General features: G+C 39.5%; 1 protein-coding gene across 3 annotated transcripts in view; it reads right to left on the reverse strand.

Annotated features, from left to right (window-relative positions):
- Positions 1-12,977, reverse strand: part of CLYBL (citrate lyase beta like) — a 253,205-nt gene that overhangs the window by 98,187 nt on the left and 142,041 nt on the right. For all 3 annotated transcript variants that reach the window (XM_029936486.1, XM_029936484.1, XM_029936485.1), the window contains exon 2: positions 9,425-9,611. In XM_029936486.1, coding sequence (XP_029792346.1) covers positions 9,425-9,611 — 187 coding nt within the window. The remainder of the gene's footprint in view (positions 1-9,424; positions 9,612-12,977) is intronic.

Raw genomic sequence — 12,977 nt, forward strand, 5'->3', positions numbered from 1 at the left:
TGGAGGTATTTAGAATTTAGCCAAATGGATTTGTGTGTGCATACTATAAGTACAAATAGGAGTTTGGTGTCTCTGAACTTGTGTGTGTGCACAAAAAGAAGCCAGATGAGAAAGCGCAAATCAGCCGGGATAAGTGCATTCAGGGTAGAAAAGGGTCTGCCATCTGTATGACCATTAAAGGCCTTACAGAGGAACTCAAGAGTCAGTGACCTTGATTGATATTTGGTGTTTCTTAATGAGCAACTCATACTCGCAAATGCAATGACTCCCGGGTTCTGCAGTTCTGCAGGTGATGAGGAGTGCTTTCTAAATTACTGCTTGTGAAGAAAACTTAGAAAGCGGCTTGCTGTTGGGGACACAACTGCACTCCCCTTGCTTTTGCAATGTTGCCCCCAATTGTTGTCTCCTTCACAACCACTAACCTTCCTTTAGACCTCACATGTGTCCTGATAACCAAGGTGAACAGAGGGAGCAGAAGCATTCAAAGAAGATAGCCTCCAAGAATGATCCTATATGCTTCTACGGCACTGGCTGCTGCTTAGAAGGCAAATGGCTCTCTCTTGCTTCATGCGATGGTGGGCAGCTTTAACAGGAAGCCCTAGGTCCTCTGCCAAACAAAGCCAGTGGCAGGAAAGGGAGCTGCTGTTCCAGTCCCCGACCATGGGCTCCCCTCCACAGTCTGCTGAGGGAGGCTCTGTGACAGTCCTGCTTCTGTTTCCCATAACGGAGGATGTCACTGTAAATGGGTCTTCTTGGAGCCCGACCACAGCCCAGGCCATTCTCATGGGGCCCAGGCTTTCACAGGCGGAGGTGGCCACCTTCCTCTACCATTTTCCTGCTCCCTTTCTGCCAAAACCTGTTCAAGTACCCAGCACAGAAATGCAAAGTAAAAACTTACTGCTTAGCTGCTCAAGAAAGAAATCTCTTCTCTGGTTTCCTAAGAAAAAAATAAGAGAGATATTCCTAAGAGAGTTGTCTCTACCCCCTCTAGTGTTAAGAAATCTGTGAGGGAACTAGAGAAAAAAAGTGTTATTTCTGTCTCTGGAGTCTTTTCTTTGTCTACCATTTTTATTTATTTTGTAATTTTTTAAGTTTATTTATTTATTTTGAGAAAGTGAGAGAGAAAGAGAGAGAGCAGGGGAAGAACAGAGAGAGAGGGAGACACAGAATCCGAAGCAGGCTCCAGGCTCTGAGCTGTCAGCATGGAGCCCGACACAGGGCTCAAACTCACAAACTGCAAGATCATGACCTAAGCCAAAGTTGGACGCTTAATCAACTGAGCCCAGGGCACAGGTGGTAGAGGAGCAGAGAGGTAGGAAGACACAGAATCCAGAGCAGACTCAAGGCTCTGAGCTGTCACCACAGAGCCTGATGTGGGGCTCTCACAAATTGTGAGAACATGACCTGAGCTGGAGTCAGATGCCTAACTGATTGAGCCATCTAGGGGCTCCTAAAATTTTTTTTTAAAGGGTGGCTACTTTACTTTGGTAATACGGCAAACCACATTCTCTAAAGGGCCATCCAACCATTTATTGACACATTTCTTTTTTTTTTTTTTAATTTTTTATTTATTTTTGATACAGAGAGAGACAGAGCATGAGACGGGGAGGGGCAGAGAGAGAAGGAGACACAGAACCGGAAGCAGGCTCCAGGCTCTGAGCTAGCGGTCAGCACAGAGCCTGACGCGGGGCTCGAACCCACGAATGTGAGATCTGACCTGAGCCGAAGTCGGAGGCTTAACCGACTGAGCCAATCAGGCACCCCTGACACATTTCAATAAAAGTACTTTTTAATGCATTGCTGGGCTCATAAGAACATAAGGAAATTTTCCAGAGGCCAACATCAAACAACTGCAACAACAAAATTGAGTTACCTTCTGATTTATAAAGAGCCAGAAAAATAAGAAAGTTTGGAACTAAATACCTGTATCAGACATGGTATCAGGATACTAAGTCTTAAATCACTGCAAAGCTGGGGGGAGAATTGAGACTCCAAATCAGTAATATCCCTGGCTCCCAGAAAAAGCAAACATAAATTCTCCTTGGAGGAAAACCTTCCAACTCTAGGCCATTGGGATTCCCAAGAATAATTCCTAACAATATGGGTGAGTTCATACCATGAGTATGAGTCATGTAAACAACAAAAAGGGATTTAAAGGCAAAAATAGTTGAAATTGCCAGATTCAAAATATACCAAGTAGATATTAAAAAAATTAAAATCGGGGCGCCTGGGTGGCTCAGTCGGTTAAGCCTCCGGCTTCGGCTCAGGTCAGATCTCACGTTCGTGGGTTCAGGCCCTGCGTCTGGCTCTGTGCTGACAGCTAGCTCAGAGCCTGGAGCCTGCTTCCAGTTCTGTGTCTCCTTCTCTCTCTGCCCCTCCCCCTCTCATGCTCTGTCTCTCTCTGTATCAAAAATAAATAAAACATTAAAAAAAATTAAAATCACTTCTAGATATAAAAATTATAACAACTAAAATTAAAAACTCAGAGGATGTGTAAAACAGATAAAATACAACTGAAGAAAATTAGTAGTGTTGGTCAGATATGAAGTACTAACCAGCTTTGTAGCACAGAGAGATAAGAATTCAGAAAAAGTTAAAAGATTCTAAGACATGAGGAATGAAAAGCTCTTGAATAGGTCTTCTTCGCATCTCTGAAGGATGAATAGAAAGACTGGAAAAAAAGCACTATTTGAATTGCTAACTGGAAATTTTATAGAACTGATAAAAGACATGAATCCACAAATATAGGAAAAACAACTTATACTTAGTAAAGAAAGGGAAAGGAGAAAGAAGGGAAGGAGGAATAAGCCAACACCTAATGATTAATTTAGTAAACTTCAGTACACCAAAGACAAGAAGATCTTAAAAGCAGCCAAAGCAGGGGCACTCAGGTGACGCAGTCAGTTAAGCGTCTGGCTTTGGCTCAGGTCATGATCTCATGCTGACAGCTCAGAGCCTGAAGCCTGCTTCAGATTCTGTGTCTCCCTCTCTCTCTCTGCCCCTCCCTGCTCGCACTGTCTCCCCCTCAAAAATTAATAAACATTAAAAAAATTAAAAATAAAATAAAAGCAGCCAAAGAAGCAGCAGCAAGTAACCTTGTTTTTAGACTGGCAGTGGTGTTCCCAATAGCAACAATATAAACAAGAAGACAATGAAATAATATCTTCAAAGTTCTGAGAGAAAATAACCGTCAACCTAGATTTCTCTACCCTACCTAGCCAAACAACAAAGACATTTTCAAATAAATAAAAACTGTGAATTCACCACCAACAAAACTTTGCTACAGGGAAATTCTGAAGGAGGCACATCAGGAGAAAGAAAGATGACCCAGAAAGAAGGTCTGCAATGTAAAATAAGGAATAATGAGCAAGGTAAATAAGTGATAACATATATATAGCTTAATCTCAGGGCATCTGGGTGGCTCTGTCAAATAAGCATCTGACTTCAGGTCACAATTTCCTGGTTTGTGAGTTCGAGCCCCACAGCAGACTCTGCTGTCAGTACAGAGCCCACTTCAGATCCTCCCTCCCCCTCTCTCTCCTGCTCATGTGCACATGTTGTACACACTCTCTCAAAAATGAATAAACATTAAAAAAATACATGTAGGTTAGTCTAAATATTAGATATACAAAGTAATGATAGTAATAATATGAAGTTTGGAAATTAAAAAGATAATAATTGAAATACTAAGCAAAAATAACATCAACTGTAAGGGAGATGACTGGATTTACAGTTTTCTAAAATTCCTGTGTTGTCCAGGAACAAGAATTAACCAGTAAATTTTAGGCCTCATTAAGTACACTAGTAAAATTTCAAGAGTAACCAGTACAAGTTAGAAATACAGTCATAACTTCTAAAGAGAGGAAAAACATGGACTAAGAAAACAAACCAAAAAAGTCAAATTATCTTTAAAAGGCAGAAAATATGAGAAAAAAATAGGTGAGAAAAATAGGACAAAATTTACTGGCATATTTAAATCTAAATTTTTCAGTAACTACATTAAAAGTAAGTGTAGGGGTAGCTGGCTCAGTTGGAAGAGCATGTGACTCTTAATCTTGGGGTCATGAGTTCGAGCCCCATGTTGGGTATAATGATTGCTTAAAAAATAAAAGTAAGTCAATTAATGTTCTAGTTAGAAGACAGACTGTCTACATAGGTATAAAAATTTAAAAAACAATAAGAGACATATTTAAAACATAACTATATGGAAAAGTTGAAAACAAAAGGCTAAAAACAATATACTGGGCAGAAGCTAACCAAAAGAAAGCTGGTGTAGTTGTATCAGACCACAGAAACTTTATTTATTTTTTAATGTTTATTTATTTGTTTTGAGAGAAAGAGAGTGAGGGAAAGCATGCACACATGAGCACATGCAAGTGGGAGAGGGGCAGAGAGGAAGGGAGAGAAAGAATTCCAAGCAGTTTCCACACTTTAGTGCGAAGCGGACCTACGGCTGATCCCACACTGTGAATCGTGACCTGAGCAAAAATCAAGAGCGGGGTGCTTAACTGCTGGGCACCCCAGACCACAGAAACTGTGAAGCAGAAAGCATTTTAGAGGACAAGAGGGTCAGTGCCTAAGTATAAATGATTCAGTATAAAAGGAAGATATAGTAATTCTTATTTTTTATATACCCAATAACATAGGCACAAACTACCAGCAGCAAAAATTGATAGAACTATAGGGGGAAATTGGTAAATTCTCTACTGGAGGGTACATTTCAGTTAGCTTCTCACTTATTGATATATCAAGCACATTAAAATCAGTAAAGGTTTGGACACTTGAACAATGTAATTAACAACTTTGGTCTAGTGGAAAAATAGAAAGAACTCTGGTCTAGTAAACAGAAACAACACATTCTTCTGAAACACACATGGAATATTTACAAAAATGGCTCATGTAAAGCAGAACTCAACATATTTCTTTCTTTCTTCTTCTTCTTTTTTTTTTAAGAGAGACAGAGAGAGCAAGCAGAAGAGGGTCAGAAAGAAAGAGGGAGAGAGAGAGAATGGCTTACAGCACAGAGCCTGACTCAGAGCTTGAAATTACAAACCGTGAGATCACGACCTGAGCCAAAGCCAAGAGTCAGACACTTAACTGACTGAACCAGGTTAACCAGAACTCAACAAATTTCTAAAATACAGCATCATTCAAATCACCTTCTCTAACCATCATGCAATTATGCTGGAGGTCAGCAATAGAAGAATAAATATGAAATCTCTCATATGTTTGAAAATTTAAAAATTCTCAGTCCCTGCTATTCAAACTGTGGTCTGCAGACCATTCTGGGTTCACAAACTCTGACCATGACCATGACACTAGGAGGTAAGTAAGTATGAAATGGGGGTGGGTGGGTATGAATTTAGAAACTTACATAGCACTTGACAATGCTATGACACTCAATCAGCATTTAATTTTTCTAGAAATTCTTTTTTTCTGTATTTTATAAAAGTATCAGTCCACAATAGATTACAAATGCTTAAAAATGAAATAAAGGGGCGCCTAGGTAGCTCAGTCGGTTGAGCGACTGGCTTTGGCTCAGGTCATGATCTCATGGTTTGTGGATTCGAGCCCCGCGTTGAGCTCTGTGCTGACAGCTAGCTCAGAGCCTGGTACCTGCTTCGGATTCTGTATTTCCTTCTCTCTCTGACCCTCCTCTGCTCAAGCTGTCTCTCTCTCTCTCTCTCTCTCTCTCTCTCTCAATAATAAATAAAACATTAGGAAAAAATTTAAAAAAAAGAAAAAGTAACAACAACAAATAAAAATAACCAAATTGGTTCTTCACCACAGAGAGTTTGAGAAGCACTCTTTAGTATCTCCCAGCTCAACCTAGAGATCAAAATGGAAATTAAAAAATACTTAGAACCTGGGGCTCAGTCATTTAAGTGTCTGACTCTTGGTTTCGGCTCAAGTCATGATCCCACGGTTTGTGGGACTGAGCCCCAAGTCAGGCTCTGTGCTGACGCGTGGAACCCATTTAGGATTCTCTCTCTTTTCTCTGCCCTTCCCTCCACTGCACGTGCATGTACTCTTTCCTTCTCTCTCTCAAAATAAATAAACATTAAAAAAATACTTAGAGCCATATGATAATAAAAAATACCTGTTTTTATAGACCTATCTGATTAGATTACAATTATTTACATTTTGCATGTCTCACTACCAGCCTTTGGGTCCACGTTGGGGATGATACATCATCTTTGTTCCCCTCCTTCCTGCCCCAGTGCCTGGGTATTGAGTGTCTAAATTTACATATTTAAACTTACATATTAAATATATTTAAACATTTCCTTAAATTTTTACTCAACTAAAATAGCAGCCCTAGAATCCTGTCTCTCTTTCTTCTACTACTTTCTTGGCATCGTCCAAGTGTCATGAAGATTCACCAGAAATTTGTGCCTTACTTCAGCTTATTTTCACTGTCCCAGCAAGTGGTGGCTTATGCAGTCCTATATCTCCTCATGCATTTAACAATGAAAAGAAAAAGATAAGAGGGGCGTGGAGACAGCCTTTTCATCATCCATACTTGGGAAGGTGAGCTGGTACTGCCATCCTTGACACGAAGGAGCTACTTAAACACAAATTGGATTAGCAGGGCAGGATTAGAGCCTGTGGAAGGTATTATACACTTAGAAACTGCTCCCTAGAACTCCTATTGTTTTCATTACAAGCCCACAGTGTCAATCAAATGAAATATTGAATTAGTCTACTAATAAAAAAGAAATAAGATGAGATATAAAAGGAAGCAACTAAGTTTTAATACCGGCAAAAAAATTGATTAGGCAATAACAGTCAAGTTTAGCAAAACTATAATTAGACAAAATTTAAAAATATCTGAAATGAAAAAAAGTTTTTGAGAGAGAGTGAGAGAGGGTCAGAGGGAGAGGGATGGAGAGAATCTTAAGTAGGCTACTAACTATTTTTCTATCTCTAGCACTTCAAAAGGAAGATGGTAACAACTAGGTACTGATAGAGGTTTTTCAAGATCAAGTCTCATCTTCTTAACCTCATCTTCCTGGCAAGGTGCAGGTGCAGGGGGAGAAGGTATTTCTAGGCAGGTAAATCGAGATGGTATCTTCATTTTGAAACAGCATTAGATAAAAATACCTTGTAATGTCTTCATGAAAAGATTGGATTTTAGGAAAGTTGGGTGCCTGAATGACCATATTCACAGTATTGATTCATGAAACTGACTTCTCCATGCTTCAATTTCCTTTTCTGTAGAAGCAGTTTAACAGTAGTGCCTCACTGGGTTGTGATGCAAACTAAAGGCTTAGAACAATGCCTGGCCTTTAGTCAGCACTATATAAATAAAACATGATCAGAAGCTTCTCATTGCATGCTTGTGCAACACTTGGCTCCAACATCTTCAACATTTCCATCAGGAACTTGTTAAATTTTCACATGATATGCCTGTCAAATGGTCAAATGCTATAAATGATGGATAATGAAATCAAACTCCAAAAAGATCTTGATAGTCAAGGACTATGAAATAAAATATATGAGATAAAATTAAGTCCTGGATAGAGATTTTTAAGAAAAACTTTTTTTTTTTTTACAAGCACTAGCCTGGTTTGCTAGAACTTTCTGTGGTAAGAAAGAGAAATTTAATGGACTTCCAAGCTCAGCATGCATATAACAGTGTGTCCAGCAAATAATGGAAAGTTTAACTGCATTAAGAGAACTGGAGCGTCCTGATGAAGACACTGTCTGGATATAGGCATAAAGATGGCGGGCATGGCTCACGCATCATGAATCCTTCCCTCCTCTTCCCTTAGTTTCCTCCTAAGAAGTAGCTCTGGGAACAAGGATGATATGAGAACACGGGTGAACTGTAAGAAAATATGAGGCAAGAATGGACCATATTTCAAACTTATCTCGGTGGAAGGAAACATCCTCTGGTGGATATGGGAAGATAGCCTCAAGATTTGTGAAGAAATATAATTAGAAGTTTACCAGGGCACCTAGTGGCTCACTGTGCTACATGCTAAAATAAATTCCACTCTAATCGTGATTACTACAGGACTTATCTAATCTACTTCCTTTAGGAAATTAAGCTACTCCCAGGCATTTTATCAAACTTCTTCCTCATAATAATCCCTGTCCCTGACAAAAGAAGATTTTGTCATCCCACAGTATAGATAAGGAATGGAGGCAAAGAAGTAAAGTGAATTGCCCTGGGTCACACAGAACTGAAATTACAATTTAGTATCTAATCTTGGAGTGCACTACATGAGTTTTGGAAGGGAGCATACTGGAAGCACAATATATCCTTCAAGAAAAGGCCTATTTACCTTAATCTCTTGGAGAAAGAAGATTAATCGTATTTTCCTTGGGGCATGCTAAAGATGTTGAGGAGACGCTTTAGATTCCTCATACTCATTCTAATCCTTTTCCAAATACTTGGAAAGTCTTGTTTTCATCACTAGGAAGATGCTGGAAATTAACTTCCTCTTTTTTTTTTTTTAATTAAGGCAAATATTTGCTAGAATCTCCAAGGAGGGCAATTAATCAAGAAAGTTGTACAGTATGGCCATGCTATTTCAGATCACTTAGGACAAGAAAGTATCCAGATAGGCATGAATCCAGATGGTCAGCTCCCTCTGTGCCCGAACCCCACAGTCTATTCCCAGACATCCTCACTGTCTAGGGACCAGACAAAGGTCAAGTAAAAACATGTTTTTAACTTAAACAGTTCCATGCAAACATAAATTATTGGCATAATGATTACACCCAATTATTTCACCTAATTACTGAAGAAATCCATGTTCATTATAAAAACCTGGAAGATAAAGTAAAGCAAACCAAATGGAACAAAAAGCACCCACTTGCCACCATCCAGTAAGAACCTTTTGCACCTGTTCACAACTGGATCTATCTTAAGGCTCAGTTCTGTGGTCAGGCCATGAGGAAATCAGCCCAATGCTGCAACCCTAAGGCTCTGCGTGTTGCTTCCCTTATATTGAGTATGGAAAATGGTGACTTATTCATAGAAGACTATCTTTTATTTTCTTGGCACTTGTCCCAGAGGAGATAAGGCCATTACTCAATATTAGAGAGATATGAATTCCTGTGTCTTACTTCTCTGAAAAATTTACAGCACAATTCTCAGATTAAATAATTTACTCAAACTGATAAATATCATAGCTGCAATGGCTTCAGTGTCTATCTCTTTATCAATACATACACATAGTCACATACACAGACAGTCATGCTTTTAAATATATTCTAGCTGGGTTTTTCCTTTGTCTTGGAGAAAAGGGACGTACACATTCAGAACCCTTGTGAAGGGTTGATCAGGAATATATTAGTAAGTAGCAAAAGGTGAGTATGGTAGAATCTTTCCAACTAATGAGCAATGCTACCAAGACGCAGCAAACTGCAATCCACTGCTTTTTCCTATCTTAAGAAAAAATCATGCTATTACCTTTTTGTTCATAGCAACACCATCCTCACAGTCGAGCACCGCACAATCTACATTCAAGGAGGGGATCTTCTTTATTTTCTTTTCATCATTTCCAGGTACATAGAGCACTGCCCTCCGGGGAATGTACTTGTGATTGGAGGAGGAACTATATCCAAGCCTGGGCACATCAGCTGCCAGAGATGGTTTCCTGCAGGAGACACAATTGGGGTTAGTCTAAAATAAGGATCTATTTATGAATTTCTGCAAGGCCTTATTTTAATGCAAAATTAAAACAGAAAGAGGATAATCTACTTTAATTTCAGCAGATCAGAATCACACAGAACAACTAGAAGAACAATAACAGAAATAACCAAGAAACAAAATGTCATTTTGGCTGAAGTTTAAAATATATATGGCACTGTTTATTGAGATGATCTTCAGAGAAAAGAAGGAGTGTGTACCTATTTCATCTTGAAACACTTCCAGTATTAGTATATTACCTAGATAGTATCCGTGGGAAAAAAAAAAAGAAGTTTATATCCAGAAGGTCCCAAATAACATTATTATCTTCAATTATATGAAAGTAAAAACAGAAAATAATCTACATAAGCATTAGTGTATGGACTTCTCTCTGCCAATGAGTCTAAAGTAGTCAAATAAGTGATTCAAGTTCAATTACAGACAAGGATGGCTGGCCACTTCTTGAGTGAGCAGAATGGATAATGAATGAGAAAAGATCATTACTAGCTCTGGACTGGTGGACAACTTCATTACTAAAAACTTCAGGTTCCTCATCTATAAAAATGAGAGTAATTTTGCAGACTATTGAGAGGCTTCAGTGAAAGGAAATAAGGCACATGAAGTGCTTAGTGAGAGCCTGGCAGGTGTGGCGGTGAGCACGGAGACTGCTGTTGTTCTTAATGAAAAACTCGGTCTGGGTATCAGTAGCCCCTGCCTGCTTCTGACCTCTGCTCTCTCCTTCCATTCCCTACTGTACTCAGTTTAGTCTCCTGTGGAAATAAGAGGAATTGGCCAGAAGCTTGTTTGACTCACTGCACCCCTCGCCCCTAACTTGATTCTTAATTAGGGGCTGTGAAAACTACAGTTTAGTCCACAATATATGGTTAAGGAAGGTGAAATCAACTTTCATATTCAGGACCAGCTACGTCATTTGTAGGTCCCAGAGTAAAATGAAAATGTAGACCCTTGTTCAAAATTTATTAGGAATTTTAGATGGTGACAGAAGAACATCAAACCAAGCACCAGAGCCTTCTAAGCACAGAGGCATGCGTGACAGTGCAGGTCTCACATGCATGAAGCCAGTCGTCCCCGTAACAGACAAACTATATGTCATGAAGCACCCAGTTGAGGTTAAAGCCACAGCAAGTCAGAAACACCCAATGTGTTACTCTGCCCTGAGTAAACTGCATCATCCTTTCCAAAAGTGTGTCAGCTGTCCTTGTCCCTAAGTTAATGCCATCAAGTATTTTACAAAGCTGTAATATTCTGCCAAGATTATTGTGCCTTGTGACAATGAATCTCAAGAAAAATCATTCACTCTTTGGTGGCCTACCAACTCTATGTGTAATCTTACTATTTTTATTTATTTAAATTTTTTAAAAATTTACATTTATTTATTTTTGAGAGACAGAGTGTGATCAGGGGAAGGGCAGAGAGAGAGGGAGACACAGTATCTGAAGCAGGCTCCAGGCTCTGAACAAGAGTTCAGCACAGAGCCTGATGTGGGGCTTGAACCCACGAACCACAAGATTATGACCTAAGCCAAAGTTGGACACTCAACTGACTAAGCCACCCAGGTGGCCCGCAGCCAATCTTAATATGATAGAAAACTTGAGTCTCGGTCTTATTTTTCCACAGCATAAGCACTGTACCATGTGAAGTATGATGAGACACAAATGGGTTTTAAAGTGTACATGTCTTACAAGACACTTCATTTAATATAAAACATATACAGAACAAAACTATATTATGGCCAATTAACTGAAGAATAACTGAAATATCTGTCATCATTTTGCAATGACTAAAAATATCTACTTTATGTTTTTTGTTTTAATTTGAAGGAGAGAGCTCAAGAGGGGGAGAGATAGAGAATCTTAAGCAGGGTCCAGGCTTAGTGCAGAGCCTGATGTGGGGCTTAATTCCATGACCCTGAGATCATGACCTGAGTGGCAATCAAGAGTCAGACTCTCAACCAAGCCACCCAGGCGCCACTGGTTTATCTTTTTAAAAGGGAGAAAGTATATAATATGTAACAGCAACAATCACATTTTACTTATTCACAATGGAAACCAAAATTTGCAACATATTCTTTTGCATCAGAATTTGTTGTAACCACATGTGTATAACCCAAAGAGAGGATGAGAACGACTCTAGTGGAAAGAAGTTTATTGGGTCCTTCCTATACCTCTCACTTCACCCGACAGAGTAAATGTCTGGACTTCTCTGTCCAACTGGCAACTGACCTTCATTTCATGAAAACTGAGATTTCCTTCATAGGAAATAGCTTCTGACCGCCATTTTGGATCTAGCCACTGTGGTCTCCAACCTACACTATTTGAATCTCAAGCTGAGCTCCCAGGCATAGTTCATGTTGTAAATCATACCACCATCATATGTTAAGCACTAGAGCAAATCATCCCTAGCATGTTTATATTAAGTGTAATTTTATTCATTTATTTTTAATTTTTTGTTTATATTTTAGTTAATGGTGCAATATTGGCTTCAGGAGTAGAATTCATTGAATCATCACATACATACATTACCCAGTGCTCTTCATGACAAGTGCACTCCTTGGTACCCACTACCCATGTAGCCCATTTCCCACCCTTCTCCCTCCACCAACCCCCAGTTTTTCTTTATCACTAAGCGTCTCTATGGTTTGTTTCCCTCCCTCCTCTTTCTTCCCCCTACCTTCCACATGTTCTTCTGTTTTGTTTCTTAAATTCCACATATGAGTGAAACCATATGGTATTTATCTTTCTCTGACTGACTTATTTAGCATAATACACTCTAGCTCCACCCACATCATTGCAAATAGCAAGATTTCATTCTTTTTGATGGCTGAGTAATATTCCACTGGATACCACACTGAAGTGTAACTTAAAACAAATGATCACTTAAAAAATCTCCTGCTGGGGACCTGGATAGCTCAGTTGGTTAAGCATCTGACTTTGGCTTAGGTCATTATCTCATAGTTTGTGGGTTCGAGTCCCACACTGGGCTCTGTACTCAGTGTAGAGCCTACTTGGGATTCTCTCTCTTTACCTCTCTCCCCAGATTGTACTCTTTCTCTCAAACATAAATAAATAAACTTAAAAAGAAGTCTCCTGCCACTGTTTATGATGTTTTTGATTTCTTAGATAGTCTTCTACAATCATTAAAACATTGTTTTGCTGGGGCTCCTGGGTGGCTCAGGCAGTTAAGTGTCCAGCTTCTGGCTTCGGCTCAGGTTCGTGGGTTTGAGTGGACCTGTGCTGACAACTAGCTCAGAGCCTGTAGCCTGCTTTGGATTCTGTGTCTCCCTCTTTCTCTGACCCTCCCCTGCTCGCACTAT

This window comes from Suricata suricatta, chromosome 4, assembly GCF_006229205.1.
Source record: "Suricata suricatta isolate VVHF042 chromosome 4, meerkat_22Aug2017_6uvM2_HiC, whole genome shotgun sequence".
Classification (NCBI taxonomy): Eukaryota; Metazoa; Chordata; class Mammalia; order Carnivora; family Herpestidae; genus Suricata; species Suricata suricatta.